General features: G+C 35.1%; 1 protein-coding gene and 1 pseudogene across 1 annotated transcript; both read right to left on the bottom strand.

The window, feature by feature from the left end:
- Window positions 1-789: 789 nt before the first annotated feature.
- Window positions 790-18459, bottom strand: LOC102665689 (glycine--tRNA ligase, chloroplastic/mitochondrial 2-like; annotated as a pseudogene).
- Window positions 2575-3282, bottom strand: LOC106798241 (uncharacterized). Its single transcript, XM_014774223.1, has 2 exons — window positions 3034-3282; window positions 2575-2961 (listed from the first exon to the last, which is right to left on the bottom strand). The coding sequence occupies exons 1-2, from the start codon at window positions 3280-3282 to the stop codon at window positions 2575-2577; spliced, it is 636 nt and encodes a 211-aa protein (XP_014629709.1).
- Window positions 18460-19521: the final 1062 nt, after the last annotated feature.

The following is a 19521-nucleotide window of genomic DNA, read 5'->3' as shown; positions in this document are numbered from 1 at the left end:
CTATAAATTCTCTCTCACGCAAGGTTGCTTCTTCTTCTTCCCCAAATAAATTAGGGTTTACGAAGCTGCTGGTTTCCCAAGCTGAGTCGCTTCTTCTTCTTCTCCTCTGAGGCTCAGTCGCTGCTTCTTGTTCACTTGATTTCTCCATGTCTGCAAGTGGCAGTTGTTGTGCATTTTCTGGTAGTTTCATTCGGCAATGCCACCATGGATGACGTGCAGCTATTCGAACTGCAAGAACAAGGAGGAACCCAGGAAGGCTATTCTATACTTGTGCATTACCCCAAAAAAACCCAAATAACTGTCAATTTTTTCAATGGGTTGAAGAAGAAAACCAACTTTCTAATTCGTCTTCTGTCTCAAAAGAAACAATGGTAGTGGCTGATTTAAGGCTACAAATTGAAGCTTTGCAGAAGAAAATGAGAAATTTAACAAACATTGTGTTGTTAGGTTTTTCATTTTTAATTGTAATGTTAGTTTTAGGGGGAATGTATTTTAGGTAAAATGTGTAATAACATCTTTTGATATTGTAATTGTTGTTTTGCTGAAGAATTTGTAGTAGGAAGTAATTTGTTGCTACTGCCAATTACCCATTTCAATTAAATATAATCTGTTGGTGAAATTTGTTGCTGAAATTTGCAGTTTATTAAATATAATTTGTTGTTGTATAACCTTTTGAATTTATTGAAGTAGCACTAAACTAGGTGGTCCTACTCCAACTCCAAATCCAACACAGTGTATAATTTATAAAAAAAAGAGAAGAAACATGACATTAAATCAATTTCACATAATGTTTGACATCCCAAAGCATGGTAGTTAGAAGCAATTGTTCAGTAGGCCATAATGTTTACATCATTTCACATGCCAGTGAAGCTTTCAAAATATACAACTACACATCCTAATATCAAAATGCAACAAAAAATGCTTCTTCAGTTTTCTTCATCAGCAACCTTCAAACTCAGCAACCTTCAAAATGCAACAAAAAATGGATATTCAGTTTTCTTTATACTGCATCATCTTTATCAGTAACCTTTCTTTGTTTTGCTCTTGTTATGGTTAGCTTATTCCTTGCTATTGGTGGAACAATAGTTGCAGGGACCTACATGCAAATGCCAAACATGAATAATTGTAATATATAAAAATGGAGTGCTGCAACAAATTAGGTTGAGATAAAACTACTTTGTTGTGACAAATATTTACCATCAACTCCATGTCACTATCTTGTGACAAATGAGGTTGAGATAAATTAATCTCCATCGGATCTTGTTGAACATGAGCAGCAGCTTCTTCACCCTCATTCAAAGCTTGTTCATCTTGAGATAATAGGTGGTCATCCTCATTTGAAGTTGATGGTGCAACATATTTCTTTGGCCTAACAGGAACTCCAATGTTTTTACAGCTTCTAATGTTATGATTGGTTTGGTCACACCTTCCACATGTAAACTCAACCAATTTCCTCTTTAGCCTATGTCCTGTGACATTGTCCTCATCTACAGATCTCCTTCTATTTTTCTTTGGCCTTCATCTCTGGACCCTTTTATGTGGTGGAACAGGGTGTGTATACTGCGTCTGGGCCCCAATATTGTGGTCCTTGGACTGGTTCAATAAAATGCTGGTATGTCTTATTATAAGCTTCTATTGACAGCCACTCATGACACACATGTCCTCAGGCTTCCCTCCTTTGTGAGTTATTGTTGCAATGGCATGTCAGCATGGCATCCCTACATCAAAGTTGTAAAATCAGCACACATGTAGGTTAGGAATGAAAAAAAAAAAACTATAAAGAACACAACCTGTTAGTTGCCATACTCCACAAGTGCATGTGCATTCAGCTAAATTGACCTCAACCTTATTCCCTCACATGTGGACCTCATATCTCAGACCTATGTTATCACCACACCAAATGGGAGTCCATTGATCAAAATGAATTTCTTTTTCTAGTCTTTTATACTTCATTGGACATAATGGTCCAGGCTTTCCAGAAAGTTTAACCTTGCGGGCAGCCATGGTTCTCATGATATAACTTCTAATTTCTTCAAGCATTGTGATAATAGGCTTGCATCTGTAATGCAGAATTCTGGAATTGAATACCTCACAAGTGTTGTTGCATATATTGTCCACCTTGGATATTGTACTGAAGTGGGCTTTTGTCCATGCTTGTTTGCGCCATTTATTCAAATACTCACAAGCCTGGTAGTTGATTGTATTCAAATGGGCCATATGGCCTTCAAACTCAGCAACACTAGTGGATTTTGCACATTGCCACACAATTCCTTTAAGTTCCTTGCTTTTCCATTGCTTTGTAAAATTTTTCCAAAGATGCAAGACACAGAATCTATGAGGTGCACCAGACATGACTTCCTGTAAAGCTAAAATAAGTACCTGAAAAATTGCAGCAAAGTAGTAAATACTTCTGGACTAGTCCCTAACTTATGTCATTAACTTCAATTAAATACCTAACTTATGATAAAAATTGCAAATCACACCATGTCATACCTTTTGCATGTCCGACATGAAATTCCACCCATTATGTATGTAATCCCCAAGATCTTCGTGCAACAAATTTAAAAACCATTTTCAATTGTCTTTGTTCTCAATGTCCACAACAACATAAGCAATAACAAAGATGTGGTTATTGCCATCAAGCCCAACAGCAGAGAGCAAGTTTCCTTCAAATGCACTTTTTAGGAAACATCCGTCTAGACCTATGCACAGTCTACATCCAGCAACAAACCTCTTTTTACCGCCAGCAAGACAAATATATAGCCTCTGAAATTGTGGTGGACCTTCTGGACTTGGCACTGTGTTGATCTTAACTGTTGATCCAGGATTGCTCCTCAACAATTCATGTGCATAATCAAATACTATGGCATATTGTTTCCTCTCATTCCCTTCCACTAGTTGCTTTGCTTCTTTCATGGCTCTCCATATCTTTGTAACTTCAATGTGCACTCCAAACTCTTGCTTGAAATATTCCAAAGCTTCAACACATTTAAGGGTTGGCTACATTCTGAGTTTGCCCTTAAGTTTACTGACCACCCACTGTCTATTTGCTTGTTTGTTGTTCACTTCTCTGCAGCAATTATGATTATGCTTAAATGTCTTTATCTGAAAAGAGTTTCTAACTTCATTCTTTGCACAGTAGATTTCCCAATCACAAAATGTCTTCTTGCATTTTGCTCTAGCCCTCTGTTTATCATTCTTCTTCCACTTGAACTCCTTGCCCATCAATATGCTATACTCCCTCAAGGCAGATTTAAATTCATATAGAGTACCAAACTTCATCCCTAATTCCAACTTCTGTTCACCAACTCCACTACTTTGACTATATTGAGGATAAACTTCAACATCCTCATCTTCATCATCACTACTAATGGGATATTAAGCTCCTCTGAATGATAACCATTTGTCTCAACTTCAGCTTCAACTTCATTCATCATACAAGAGAAATTTGTAAACCACTCATCATTGTCAACTTCCTTTTCCTCCTCACTATCAGCAACATCTCTCTCTTCACCACCACCATCTCTCTGCTCACCAGCATCAACATCCCTTCGCTCACCAGCATCTCTCTGCTCACCAGCATCCCTCTGCTCACCAGCATCAGTATCCCTCTGCTCACCACCATCTCTCTATTCACTAGCATCAGCATCCCTCTGCTCACCACCATCTCTCTGCTCTCCAGCACCAACATGCTCACCAGCACCAACATCTGCATCAATGGTGATCAAGTAAAAATTAATCATATTAATTAATTATAGTAACCATGTCGGACCAAGTACAAATGAATTAAAACTTAGTTTCCTCATGGCCAGCAACAGGTACATCATCTAAATCATCCTCATTCTCAACAGCTTCTGGAATTGGATCACATTCCAAGTACAACATCTGTGGGACTTCTTCTAAAATTGGATCTACTTCATGATGAAAATAAACATTTATCTCATTCTCATTTTCAAAAGCATCCCTAACTAAGTGTAATATATCTCCATCAGTTGTACAACTCCTTAACCTATGATTAAAATCTAGTCCTTATCAATCAACCAAAAACATTCTCCTATATTGTTATTCTTCTTACAAGCTTTCACCAGATCATATAAGATAAATGCATTCAGGCAATCTGCAGATATATCCCCCAAACGTCAAATTCTCCGCCTATATTTTCAACCTTTCCATCACTGGCACGTGGAGTGAATCTTCCTCCATGGTGCAATATTAAAGTTATATTGTCATTCATTCTACACAATCAGAAACCACAAACATTGTCATATATTAGGAAATAAAAAACCTAACTCAAACTCAAACATAGGCACATCACACAACAACATACAATGTCATCTATAAAAACAAAGCATCATAAACGAAAATAATAAAAGACCATAAACCTCCCTACGAAGAGCGAAGACAATGCAAATGAAACCCCTTGAACATATAAAACCCCAAATGAAACCACCAAAACAATGCAAACAAAATGAATGCAAAAAAACCACCAACTTGACTGCCAAGCGCGAACACTCACAATCACCGACAAAGAGAATGCAGGGGAGGGAAGAGCAAACTGCAAACAGTTAAAAAACCCTACAAGCAGTAAGACAGTGAAAGGGAAAATGCGTTTACTTCATTTTTGATTTCTTTTTAACCTAATTTTTCAATTCAGTCCTTGCCTTGCCACATAGGATTGCTGACTTGGACTCAAACATGCCACATTGGGATGCTTACGTGGACTGAGGTTTGCCAAATAGACATTTGATTAACGGAGGAAATTAGATTTTAACAGTAGGGACTTATTTGCATAACGGAGGTAAAGTTAGGGACTATTTTGAATTAAAATTTAAGTCAGGGACTAATATGCAAACTGGTTACAATCTCAGGGACTAAATTGCCTATTCACTCTTTAACATATTAACAATTAAAAAAAATAAAACTTTAAGGAATTAAAAAAAATCAAAAAACCAATACGGATGAAGTTGATCCATATGGTTTATACGAATGAAGTTCATCCGTATAAAACATACGGATCAACTTCATCCGTATGGTTTATACGGATGAACTTCATCTGTATAAACCATACGGATGAAGTTGATCCGTATGCTTTATACGGATGAACTTCGTACTTACGGATCAACTTCATCCGTATAAATCATACGGATCAAGTTGATCCATATGTGAAAAATTGGCTTACGGATCACCACTTAGCCAAAAAAGCGTACCTGGTGTACCTCCGACGAAAACGAACCAACAACCGCAACAATCACCGACTGGTAACACTTTCACCTCCACCAAACCACTACCTCTCTCAACAATGGAAAACCAACACGAAAGGGAGAAAGGGAAGCACAAAACCATTAGCGCATAAAAAAACCGAAAAAGTAACTTAAAAAGGAACAACAAACTAGGGGCATTTTGGGCATTAATGAAAAATGTTGGGTGCACCTAGCAACACCCTCGGTTGGGGGGTGTAAATAATTTTGCGAAGGCATTAATATATTTTCCAACAATAACAATGTTTAAGTGATTTAAATGTTCATGAAATAATAAAATGTAAAAGATACAATCTAGACTACAACTATTATCATAAATATTTTCTAGTAGAAATCATGTCTCGTTCTGCTGAGGTATGACCATTCTTCATATCTATTGGTTCTAACGACTCTTTTAATACTAGCTATAAATTCAAGATCAGATATTGTACAAACTAGAAGCTAAAGCTAATTAAGGTGGATGTTATTGATACGGTATGATTTGTCTTACTCCTATCCACCTTCCTTCTTTTTCTTTTTAAGTACAAGTGTACAACTAATGCACAAGCTAAATTTTAAACATAAAGCATTTAACAAACTACTTTTGCTCCACACTCCACTAAACTACCTTTAGCAGCTTAAGTAACCTTTCTATTTTTTCTTCTTTAGCGGCAAAGAAACACTAAAATCAAATGCCTTCTTCGATCCTAGTCTGAGAAATGCTTTAAGTGTTAAGCAAATTTTGCCTGCATACAGACCACATCAAGCACTTGAAATCAAGATTCTATCATTATAGGAGGTGGAGATAAAAACAAACAATAAAGAAGGAACTACCAAACACCATGCAAGCTCTTTTTATCCCTTTAATTTTCTATTGCCTACTCACACTTAAGTTTTTGAGTTTGATATGCCATCAGTCTATTTTTTTTTAATAATTACACTAACGATCCATGAGATTTCATAAAATTACACCGACATTCCCTATTTTTTTAACCATTATAGTAATCTCTGTTTTAGGGAATGCAAGTATAATATAAGAAAATGTCAGTGTAATATTTTCAAATATAAAAGGGATTAGTGAATAGGAATAAAAAAAAAGTTAATGTTACGTGTAATTTGAAAAAAGTCAGGGATTGTGAGTGTAATTTGAGTTGTTTTTTATGAATCATTTACTTGAGTTTGATCTGCTTAGTTTAATTTTCTTTTTTATCGTGATGAGGCAAGTAGCATGATCCTAATATTAACTTATGGGTCTTGCCTAAAGGAGTTTTCCTGCCCCAATCAAATCCACATGTTGATAAATGTCAACTATTCAATGCTTTTAAAATATTAATGACAAAACACCTTAATGAACCTTTCCATGTAATTAAAGATGGGATGCAACCATAACTTTACTCAAAATAGCATTAGTCAAAATCCCCATGCTTAAAATACTTGCAGTACTCTTCAATCCTTTTAAAATTACTTCAATCATAAATGGATGCTTATTATAGCCATAACCACAAATAGTCAACTACAAGTGGAGATTAAGCAAGATGTGTGTGCGCTTTATGAGAAGATATGAAAGACTCATAGAGGAGTATAAAGAAAAATAATTATAAGCATGACATTAAATGTGAAGGATGCTGTATGGAAAAGAGAAGCAAATTATGAAGAAATGTCACATATAACATATTGGTGATGTCTAAAATCAATCTAATAAGACTGTGAGACTTCATATTCAGCAGTAACTATTTCAAATTGCAAAAAGCTGGCAAATATCTGTGATACTTATAGCTTTATTATAGTTCATGATTTACTTATACTCATTTAATTTAATTTAATTTATTACATTATTCAATTTATACATTATCGAGCCCAATATCTTGGTTTACTGGACGTGTACCATTTGAGCTTCGTTGGGCCGAGCCCCAATGGTCTGACCCGATCCAGAGAATAAATAATATTTCTGTTACCATTAATATTTTAATCTTATGGTTCAGGTATTAAGGGATCTAATCTAATCATATCCTATCATAATTCTCTTATATCTTACCTAATCATATCTTATTTTAAGAGTTATGGAGATAAAGATATGATTAAATCTTACCATAACTAAAGAACCTTTATATAACATGAAGACGTTGATGATGCTGAAGAAACTGCTGATGATGTTGAGGGATTTCCAGGTGGGCCGCGTGACCCATCGGTGCTGACTGACTATGGTGACCATGTTGTAGTCATCGTATGGAATGAAGAGGTATTTAAATTTTTTAGTTAAACTTATTTGTTAAGTATTTGTTATTATTTAAATTTGTCATAATTTTAATTATTATTTTTATAAGTTGTTGAATCATTTATTTGTTTTTTGCAAGAATATCCTGAATTGAAGTTATCCTCCCATGGAAAGAAGGTTCAGAAATTTGGGAGACCTGCTCCAAAAATTGAAAGGCTAGTCGCTGCCACATAATTAAGTCCTTTAATCACATGTTCAGTAGACACTGGCGATCAGGGACTTATATCCCCTTTTGTGAAGAGGTGGCATAAGGAAACTAGCAATTTCCATCTTCCTGTTGGAGATCTGACCATCACCCTGGATGATGTGGCGTCTCTACTTCATCTTCCAATTATAGGCACATTCCACAGCTTCGAGCCTCTGCATGTCGACGAAGCAATCTTGATGTTGATGGAGTTACTTGAAGTCTCCAGAGAGGAAGCTAGAGATGAGACAACATAATGTCATGAGGCATACGTACGCCTATCGTAGCTACAAGATATATATCAGAGTAGATGTGAGGCCGGACATTGACTGTTGCAGCTCGTGCCTATTTGCTGCATTTGTTAGGTTGCATTCTTTTTGCTAATAAGAGTGCAACACATGTTCATGTTATTTTTTTTACGCTTTCCGAGACTTAAGTCAGAGTGGAAGCTATGCATGGGGAGCTGCCGCCCTAGTGCATATGTATGATCATTTGAATGATGCTAGTAAGAGCGGCGACCGACAGCTTGTTAGTTACATCACTCTATTACAGGAAATTAATATGTTTTTAATATGTTAATTTGGACTATGTTTTTAATATGTTCATTTGACATTTGTTTTATTTTGATCTAATCTTTGTAGTGTTGGATATATGGGCATTTTTCCTCTGTTGCTGAGTGTTTGACTGATCCAGACTATGATGAGATCTCACCACGTGCTTGCCGGTGGATTGCTATGAAGACTTCTTTGAAGTCATTACCTGCATCGATGTACTAGAAACATCTAGATGGATTCACAATTCCTGATGTTTGCTGGATGCCTTACGGTGAGCACCACGGAGTGCAAGAGTTTGATTTGATTTCATGCTTTTCAGGTCATCTACGATGGGGTCCCATTGTGGTCAGACACCGACCAAAGAGGGTGGTGCGCAACTTGGATACGTTCATACCATTCCTCCATAGACTACAGGTTTCATGTTATCATTTGAAGATATTGACGATAGGTGGATGCATTACTTTGACTATCTTGCAGTAGCAGGGAAGATATGTGTTGTGTCAGGACAATGTGCATCAGATTACATGGAATGATTCCTCATGATTTCTCATCCATTCATGACATCGGCATAGCCTGCTGATCTGGCTAGACATCCACCTGTGACGCAAGATGTTCCATATGTGGAGCCACATATCCCTGAGGTCCTAGTGGCACCAGCAATAGCAGCGGCCCATGCCAAGAAGAAGGATTCTTGCCAGCATAATGTACACACTCAAACTCAGCAACAATCTAATTTAAAGCATACCTTGAAACCATGCCAAGAAGCCTCTTGTATAAGGTAACTTTAAAAACATGTCCAACCACATGTGTACTTGTTTCAAAGGATGCTTTAATTTTAGTGTGTTGCAGCATGATCATGTTATTTATGGAATCCCAAACACTACATAAGTCTCCAAGGCTATTATGTAATACTCTTTTTAAAGCTCAATGAATAGATTCAACCCTACATTTGAAATACACAAAAAAATAAACAAATACAATAATTAAAATTCATCAATTCATCAACCCTAATACAAAAACTTGAACATTTTCATACTTGTTTGTTGTTGTGTTTCCTAAGTGCATCACCTCATTCTTCCAGGTTGTAACAATTTTTTTCTTGTGGGGGATTATTCATGTTTCATTAACATAGTCAACAAATATTGACCAAGGTGAACAAGCAATTTCAAACTTCTTAAGGCAATCATCAAACTGATGTTCCGAAGGACAATCAACCAAACTTCCCCAGGCATCCATCATATACTCCCAAGCATTTTTTTGACCAATTAGAGATTTACATTTTGCCTTGACATTCTTGTCGATGTGAAACCTACACAACAAGTCTGTACACTCAGGGAATATAGTTTTCACTGCATTCTTCAATGATAGGTCTCTGTCAATCATAATAACTCTAGGGAGGGCATCACGTCTTAGAAATAAACCTTGAAACCGTTTTAAAGCCCATACCACATTATTAACACATTCACCCTCCAAATATGCAAAATCAGCAGAGAATGTCATCTCCGTTGGTGTCACACCAACAAAGTCAAGCAGTGAGAGTCTGTACCTATTTGTTTTGTAGGTATTATTTATCAAAAATACCAAATTACTTGCATTGCATAACTTCACTGCATCAGGGTGGCACTGAAAGATATCACGTACCACATCTTCATCCATTAATCTATGCCAATGAATATATTGATACCATTCAAGAAGCTTCATTAAATGTTACATTTCAGTATCATTTTCTCTAATGGAAGAACGTTATGCACTTCTTGCATTGTATGTATATGTGTTTGATTGTTGTACAACTATTGACATTGTGTTCTTTCAACGTTAACAAAATGTTTCTTGGTTTAACCATTGACTTTGTCATATAAGCAATAATTATCTTTTCATCCTTAGTCAATCGCCCAGCGTATGAGTGTCCAACTAATCAACTCACTCACCCAACAACAGTGCGTACCTAGTGTACCTCCAACAACGAACCAACCACTATAATAATCACCACCGACCTGTAACACTTTCACCTCGACCGAAGCAGCACCTCTCTCAACAATGAAAAACCAACACAAAAGGGAGAAAGCGAAGAACAAAGCATGGAAGCGTAAATGAAAAAACCTTTGAAACCAACTTAAAAAGGAAGAAGAAAGCACAAGAACATTTACGGAATTAATTAAAATTACTAGGTGCACAAGCAATAACACTGGTGCACCTAGCATCACCCAAACAACAATCAAGAGGGCGAAAAAAATAAATATGGCCTAATTGGTCAAAACTTTTGGAGCCTAAAAAAAATATGGTCTATATCCTATGGAAATAAATAATTTTACCAATCCTTAAAATCCTGGCAGAACAGTAAGGTCTGCTATTCCTTTAGGGAGTTCAGCAATTCCTTTTAGCAGAGCTAACCTGTTTACTCTGATCTTGTCATCGTCCTATTTTACACCAGAAAGAAAATTAGAGTAGTTCCAGTTAAAAACATTCCAATTATGGTTATCCAACTCAAACTGCAGATAATAGCATAAGACAAACTTTACAGCAAAAAGCACTACTAAACGATAACAATAATAAGAGTAAAAACATAATTTTATAACCAAGAACAAAAATTCCTTATAAGACTAAATTTTGGAAGAAAATCTCTGCAATATAAAGTCCTTTAGACGACCAGTAATTCCGAGTCAATTTTATTCGTGGACTTATTTTATTTATCTATATATATCAGGCTTGTAATAGTCTTCTTCCTTCAATTCCATGAAACACTACTACTAAAGTGCTTGTATTCAGAGTCAGCACAAATATATTAACACCCATTATCTAATTATATAAGAGCAGTAAGATTAACAACATACCACCATTATAAAGACATTATTGAAGAAATCCTCAAGCGGCTGTATTAACTGACATGAAATTTCTGCAAAATCATCGATGCCAAAACCTGTACAAAGAAAATTAAATATGATAATATAAATAAGGAAACTGGAAAAGGAAATCCAATGTCGTGTAAAAGGAAATTAATGATATTAGCTAAAGTACCAAGTTAAAGAAAAAGTACCAGGATTGATACTCTTTTTGACTGACAAAAATGTGCCGCATAAAACACTCTCTTCATTTGTCACAAAAGCAGTCTCGTCCACCTAATCATGTAAGTTTAAGCATTAAGAGAAATGTCAAAACTAATAGACCTAGAAGTGAAAAGAAGTCATTCGTATATATAAACAATAATTAGATCAAATATAAAAATTCAAACAAATTAGTTGCTATGTTCTCATCATTGTCATTCAAACTACAAATTTCATCTCCAAAATAAAGAGTAACAATCTTATACTTCCAGGATTAAGTTTAGGTCATCTGCCTCCTGCTTATCTTTCAGTTGAGTTATACTAGTATGTCTAGATTAAACCTTAACTAGGAGAAAAAGCCAAATAAAATGGGAAAATAAAGACAATCAAATGCACAAACTTATTATTCATTTTAGATATATTAATGAAATCCACAAGATAGATTAAAACACTGGTAGCATTACCACCCAAATTATTGCTGTGATTTATTTTATGCTATAATGAGTAAAGGCAACCATTCTTAAATTTATTCATAAATGTTGTGGCTTTTATGTTATGCATAACTCCTAAAATTGGTTAGTTTAAGATTTGACTGTAATTTTCCTCTATATACTTACAATAATTAAAATAAGAAAAAAATACCTCCATATGAAGTTCATCTTCTTTCCCACGGACAATTCTTGTTGGCCAGGAGTATGCTTCAACAACTTTAGGAAAAGGTTCCTTTAGATAATTCTTCCATCTGAATCAACCATTGTAAACAATCAGGAATATATAAAAACTTTTAAAAAGTAATAAAAATTGAATAAGTTGATTTCCTTCATAGAGGAATGTTATTTTTCAGTTTAGGCCGACAGCTGTACACCTAACTTACAGTTACAGGTTAGTTACCTACTTAGCTAAGCTATATTGGAAAGCTCCCTAAAGTAGCAAATGTTAACTTCAGCTGCTACATACGATATTGGATCATATTCATACTCGGACATTGTTTCTGAATAAATATTCTTTAGCGTAAATACATCTCAGGGCATGAGTGTTGGCATGCCTTCATGTTCTCTCATTCGTGCTATATACACACACATACATACAAAGAGAGAGGGAGAGAAATTCTGTAAATGAGGTTTCCTATAATTAGGGAAAGAATATTATAAGATCTACAAGATATTCAGCCTAAATCTCAAAATCTCAAAATGTAGCTGAGAGATAGCATATTTTATTACTAAGTAACTACAAATACATATTTCCATTTATCATAGAACCTCCATGATGTAGTTAATCACGAAAAACAATTAGCAGTATACATCAATGATCAATGTCAAAGGAATATGGAGTAAAGTGAAAGAGGAATACTTACTTTATACGCTGATTTTGCTGCAAGACAGGGAAAATTTGCTCTTTCTACAAGGATCGATCGAACAAATTCTGCATTCACCCCCTTGTCAACCTGTTAAAAAAATATAGCAGCATGGTGAAACTCACCTGACCACTCTTAGGATCAAAGTATAATATCATGTCATAAAAAACATTACAAAGCATTATTAAAATAGGATCAGAGTATAATAGTATATGCACAAATACAGCAAGATGTTTAGGGCACATGTTCTATAGGAAAATATATCATTGTTAAAATAGTTGGTGAGCAAAACATCAGGTATCCAATTATAGTAGTGATACAGTTAGGATCCAACTGCAAGGCATGGATGGAAGTCGAGTCCTGCATAGAAAGTAATGGATTCTGGTGCTCTGGCTAGATTTTGTGGTATGATTCTCCCAAAGTTCTTATTAATTAGTATCTGAGCTATTCACCATGTCTCTCATCTAAAAACAAGCAACGCGGATGTGGAGTTTGGCTGGATGTTAGGATCCAATTGCGAGAAATGGGACTTCAGTCCTACATTAGAAATGTGGGATTTTGGGGTGGGGTTTATAAGGCATTGAACTCGTCAACTACAATGACTAGCTTTTGTAGTGTGGTTCTCCCAAAGTTCTTATCAGATGCATAAAAAAAGACAAATGAAAGAATATCTTAGTGATCACTTATTAAATTTCTGATCTGCAACAAAGATACACTTTAAAATTGCCTATAATGGGTGCAAATGCTAATGACATATCTCTCCCTAACTCATACAATAGTCTAACCCCATATGCTCCAACAATTTGATACATGTTAGAAATATCTGGTAATTAGTATATATGTGTAAAGTCAATGGTGTTCAAAATGATAAGCAATTCAGGAGGTAAGTATGGCTTAGGTTTTAGATAAACAAAAAGAAATTGTTTTCCTAAAAATAATCAAAATCGAACTGGACATCTGCATCATCTATTACATGAGGATCTACTTTAATGGAAATTTAAATTTATGAAAGACATTCATCTTACATCATCTGTTACATGAGGATCTACTTTAATGGACTGGGCATCTGCAGCAAGTTCTAGGGCCTTCTTAAAATCTAGATTTTTATTCTTTTCCACCAATAGTTGCACATGGAGTATATAGTGCATCTCTTTGAGTGCAAGCAATTGTCTTTCTAGAATTTAAACTTAAGGAAAAAATTACAAAAGGAAATAGAAAAGAACATGAACAAAAATTAGACAGATGAAAAGTATGTCATCCTTACAAGACCATATGAAATTCTTCGTAGACCAAACGGGTCATTTGTGGAGCTAGGTTGACAACCAGCAGTAAATAAACCTAGCAGGCTATCTAATCTGCAGACAACTATCATATCTCGTTAGATGCAGAGCTATGTTGTCAAAATCAGTTGGGACATATTCTAGTATAACAATTTGCAGTATAAACTCATTTCGTAGTGAAACGAAAGACAGCTCCATGATAGAAATAAGGAATTAAAGGAAAGGGGACTCCTGGAGGGATGCAATAGCATAGCTGATTCTTTTGGCAATAATGTCAAGACCAGGAAGAAGGAAAATACTACGGTCAAAGCTGTTAGGAAACATTAGAATAAATTAATTCTATAATCTTTAGAATAGATGAGATTTTTACTGGTCTTAACCTTATATTTTCTATTTTATTTTTGAATTTGAATGCTAATCTGATTGGTTAGTAAATAGCTAACCAACTCTGCCTATAAACCTCAATCACTAAATCTGAATGATCACTAAAATAAACAGGAAAAGATTTATATTCTGAAATCAGTTTCACCTATCAGCAATTGCCAAAACTATGTCAGCATCACTTTTGGGAAGTATGTCCCCAGAAAATCTAGGAAGTGTGATCTCAAGCAAGGCCTCTGCAATCTGCAAAAAGCGACAAGGAAAAGAAAAATTATGTACAGATATTAAGTAGCTAGTAACCGAATAGGATGCAATGAAGTATTAAAGATTGCAAGGGCAAAACATGATTTTTTAGATTATCAAATAATAGCCAACCAAAAATTAAACAACCTGGTCTGAGTATCCATCTCTAAGGGCATAATGACGCCCCATAATTCCTGAAAGTGATGTAAATTCAGTGACAACTGCAGTGGCAAGAACAGACATAGCAAGTGAGGAAGCATCCCGGATAATTTGTTGCACATCTTCATTGATATCTAGGAGGCAACTTAGTTTAGTAACCATGTTTTCAACACGAGTCATCTTATCCAGCATGGTTCCAAGCTTCTCCTGTTTCATTCCACGTTATCAAAACAAACAAGATACCAGAGGTTAAGCACTGTATTTTCTACAACTTTCACATAGTATCATTATCTAAATTATCTAAGTTATCCCTTATTTTCTTCTCAATATCAACAATGAACTTGTAAGAAATTATATGACCTGATTTAGAAGAAAATAAAAATACTAATGGAAAATAAAAATAAAAAATAGTAAACGATAAATAGCTATTTGTTCAACTTTCCAATTAAGAGAGAAGAATCTTTTATACATTCTGGTTAGCAGCAGCTTTACATACAAGCACTTAGCTAAAAGTTTAATTTGCAACTTACATGAAAGAGAATGTTTTTCAGTTGCTTTCGGAATTCTGAAAACCTTTTACAAGTGTCCATCTCATAAAAGAACTTAGCATCTTCATAGCGAGCCCTGCAATTATAGTCAAAATGTTAATTTAATGTGGCTTCCCCGTAAAGTACAAACATAAGATGTGCACATTACATTGTGCAAATATGTTAATTTATTCTTAAGAATTGAATAAACAATAGCACTCTCCTTCCCTCCCTTTGTTGTAAAAGATCACTGGATCCAATTAGCACGACAGTTGAGGTTATATACTATTATCTCTAATATTCATTTTGTCATAAACAGACTATTCTAGAAGCTTAAGTTGTCAGGTGAAAACACATGAAAGGTTTTATGTGACATCTCTGGTGTGCCCTATCACAGTATCACACAACCCTTTACCTTGTGCTGCATTTAACTTATTAAATTTGGTAGTAAGAATGGAGGGTGGTAAGGACATAACTATAGATGAAGATGGCCATATTGTTATAGAGCTCCAATATCATGCCATAAACCAACTATCCTAAGAGCTTAAGCTGTTAGGAGAAGACAAATGGATGGTTTTATATTACATCAATAACACATTTCTAATAAACAAAGAAAAAAGCAATATTGGGTAACTTTTGGTAAAGGCTTTACTCCAATTCCCATTTTCCCCAGGTATCAATACCTTGTTTCAAATATTGTTGTTGCTTGTTCTCATTTCTCTCAATAAATGTTTGGAGTTCACAAAAGACATAAAACTATTCAAAGGTCAGCTAATAGCCTAAGCTTTTGGGTTGGTTGGTTCTTAACACGGGATTAGAGCCTTTGTGACCAAGTAATCATGAGTTTAATTCTTGTTGCTCCCATTCTTCTAAATGAAGTTAATTTCAGCACAAACTAGAGTGGGATTGTGTATTTTCTCATCCTCAAGCCTAAAGAGCACTGTGTTAGAAAGGCAAACCATTAATGTATCTTCAATTATAGCTTAAACATCAAGGAGAGTTTCCAGAAGCCATCAAGTATAACCAACAACTAATAAATGTTTCACAACTCATCAAGGACACCAATACCAAAGAAGAGCCTGGGTATCATAGCAACTCTCTTTCAATAAACTATATATGACACGATAAGAAGTTGAGATAAGAATACCAGAGCACAGCTTCATTTCCTTTCCTCACTGTAGTCTCATCAATTGCTCCATTTGCAACCTGAGAAAATTACATGTCATTTAACAAATAAAATTTCAAAGCATGCAGTTATTCTAGAAGACCAATTAATGTAAAGAACTTACAGCAACAAAATAAGGCAATAATTGTCCATTAGCATCACATACAGCAAAATACTTTTGATGCTTTTGCATAACCTGCAGGTATGATGCACAATGGTTAGCTTCTATTTTCAATATTCTTCTAAACCTGGAGGCATTTATATATGTTTCATTTCATAATGACCCACCCAACCAGTACAATCAACTTTTATATTGGTTGCTTACAACTTTATATTATTTCGTTATTAAATATATATATATATATATATATATATATAATATTGAAAAAATACATCTCTAATTATCATTATTTCAACCACTGTTAGACCAATAAATCAGGAATCAGTAACTTCACATGTTAAGTGATTGGTCTAGCTTTAAAAGCAATATTATTTTCAGTTCCTAAATAAGTCCCTAATAGGGATAGTTTGCTTACAATTAATCACATTTGCAAAGCCAAAACCCCCCTAAAGTCAATTTTTTTGTCTGGATTACTATTAATAGGATTCACAATAATGACATGCTACAAAATTGAAAAAGCAAAATGTGAAGTGCTCACCATAATCAAAAGATCTTTTAGAAGATCTAAGAAGGTTTCCTTAAACTTTCCAAGCACGGGAAAAGGTGCCTCAACAAGATTTACAACCTATAATTAAATATAAATAAAAGGAAATTCTTAGAAATGCATATATGCAACAATGTTAAACAAAAGGAACAAAGAACTCTTACCTCGTCAAGCAAACCTTTTGGAATAAGAATTTGGCCATTTACACTTTCTGCTAATGCATTAGATTGCTCAAAAATAATTTTCTTACGGTCCTGCCAAAAGTACCGACCTAATTTTAGATATATTTGTAATTATATGCATGTATGTCTGAATTTTAATATTAACAAATTATCCATTTGTACCTCAACTGAAACATTGATTACCACATTTTTCATTGAAACTGAATAAGATTCTGCAGTTTCCACCTGCAATTAACAATATAGCAGGGTCTTTTTTGGTTAAAGAAGAAATGCGGGCACGTTTTCCTTCTTAGAAAAGGAAAGGGGAAAAAAAACAATAGAGAACAACGAAAAAAGAAAGTATGACATCTGTTACATCCACCACACAAGCACACACACATAGCCTGAAAATGACAACCTAGAGATACTACACATACACAGAATCGGACCAACAGACATATGGACAGAGATTTCTCAAAGATATATGTTGTTTCAACCATGTATCAAATTAAAAAACCATAAAATAAAAGTGAGAAGGCTTAAAAAAAAAAAGCTCAATTTGCAGTGTCAAAATAAATTGCTTCAGGCATGCACCTGGATAACAGCTGAAGAAGTATTAAGAAGACCAAAGGACGAGTTTCCACTGCATAATATACAAACATGGTAATTGTTATTCTCAACCATCAGATAATAAAAAGGAAACTGATAAACCAAAAAGAACTTAATATAATTGGGTGTCAGCTAGGCCTTGGAATAAGTGGCCAAGATATTATTTACCTAGTCTTATTCTTTGATCTGTTTTTTACTTTTGGCTGTTTAGTAAGAAATCTCATGCCTCACTCCCTCATGATATTCCTGTTTCAGGTAAGCCTTCTTTTGTAAAATAAAAATAATTAAAATATTGAGGGACAGGAGGGAGGATAAGTGAGAAAAAAATAATAGTAATAATTAAGTAGCTCTGTCAACAACAGAAATAAGAACAATATTGCAATTAATAGCCTGTGATCAGTATCATGGAGATACAGAACTGAAAAAAAGAATGAAAGAAAAGTATGATTCTCTCCCTATCTCCCCAAGTATCCAAGAGACCTGGACTCTACCTACCAATTTCTACTCCAAAATCCAAGATTGATCTCTATTACTTTTCTTCCTGTTGGAAAGCTGCCGTGGCCTCTTTCGGGTTGCCTTAATTTCAGCCTTAAGGGTGGTGGTTTAGTCCTACATCAACTCAAGATATAGCTTAAATAGAGCTTGGTCAATCCTAACCTCACAAGTCGGTTTTATGGACTTGAGTTAAGCCCTAAGCCCAAATTCTAAGAGTTCCTATTACTTATATTCAATAATATATATTTTCTAATTAACTAACTGTTCAATTATGTTATGAACTTTATGTAATAATTATCATAAAAATAATTTGAGAATGAGAGTGAGATAGAGAGAGAAACAAAGAGTGGGAGGGAGAGAGACACAGAGAGAGTGTGAGAGATAGGCCATGTCTCAACTACCTTGGGAAGGGGCATGTGCAACACGGTGTGATGGCCATCGTGACCAGTTGGGGGAAGGGAAGGGGCAAAAAACTAGAAGGATGCACTAGACATCATCTCGCTCTACTTCACAAGGTTCCCAGAAAACATGGGTGAAAAGGAACTATGGATTGAGTTCAACAAGTGGGAAGGCTTTAGGGAGGTCTACATTGTAAGGAACCGAAATAGAAGTGGTCGTAGATACAAGTTTGTGAGATTCAAAGGGGTGGATAATGCAAAGAAACTAAAAAGACAACTAGGCAATCTGGTTCTGGAAGGTTTAAAGCTTTACGTGAACTTACCGAAGCACGAAAGGGAACAAAATCCGATAGAGACAATCAACAAGAAACACCAGCCAAAAGAGGAGGCAACCATAGCGAAGGTGAAAAAGAGAGACAAAGATAAAGGAAATGAGTTAGCAGAACAGTGCTAGTGATTACAGGAGTGCAGCAGCACCATCCCAATCAAGCATGGGTGATGTGTTGGGGGATTCTGCTACACTCATGGGATGAGGAAAACATCACAAAGATTGTGAATGGTATTGGTGAGGTGGTGGATGTGGATGACGACATAGAAGACCTATAGAGACTGAATAGGGTACGAGTCCTTATAAGAACACCATGGCTTCCTATGATCAACCACACAATAACAACATTCATTAATGGAGTTGCTTATGTGGTAAAGATTGTAGAGGAGGGTATGTTATGGTTATCATAATCAAAACTATCAAAATCGTGTTACTTAGTGTATTTTAGGAAAGTTTATATTTTAT

This window comes from Glycine max, chromosome 3, assembly GCF_000004515.6.
Source record: "Glycine max cultivar Williams 82 chromosome 3, Glycine_max_v4.0, whole genome shotgun sequence".
NCBI lineage: Eukaryota > Viridiplantae > Streptophyta > Magnoliopsida > Fabales > Fabaceae > Glycine > Glycine max.
Note: the sequence above shows the minus strand (reverse complement) of the source record. Positions and strands in the feature narration are given on the sequence as shown.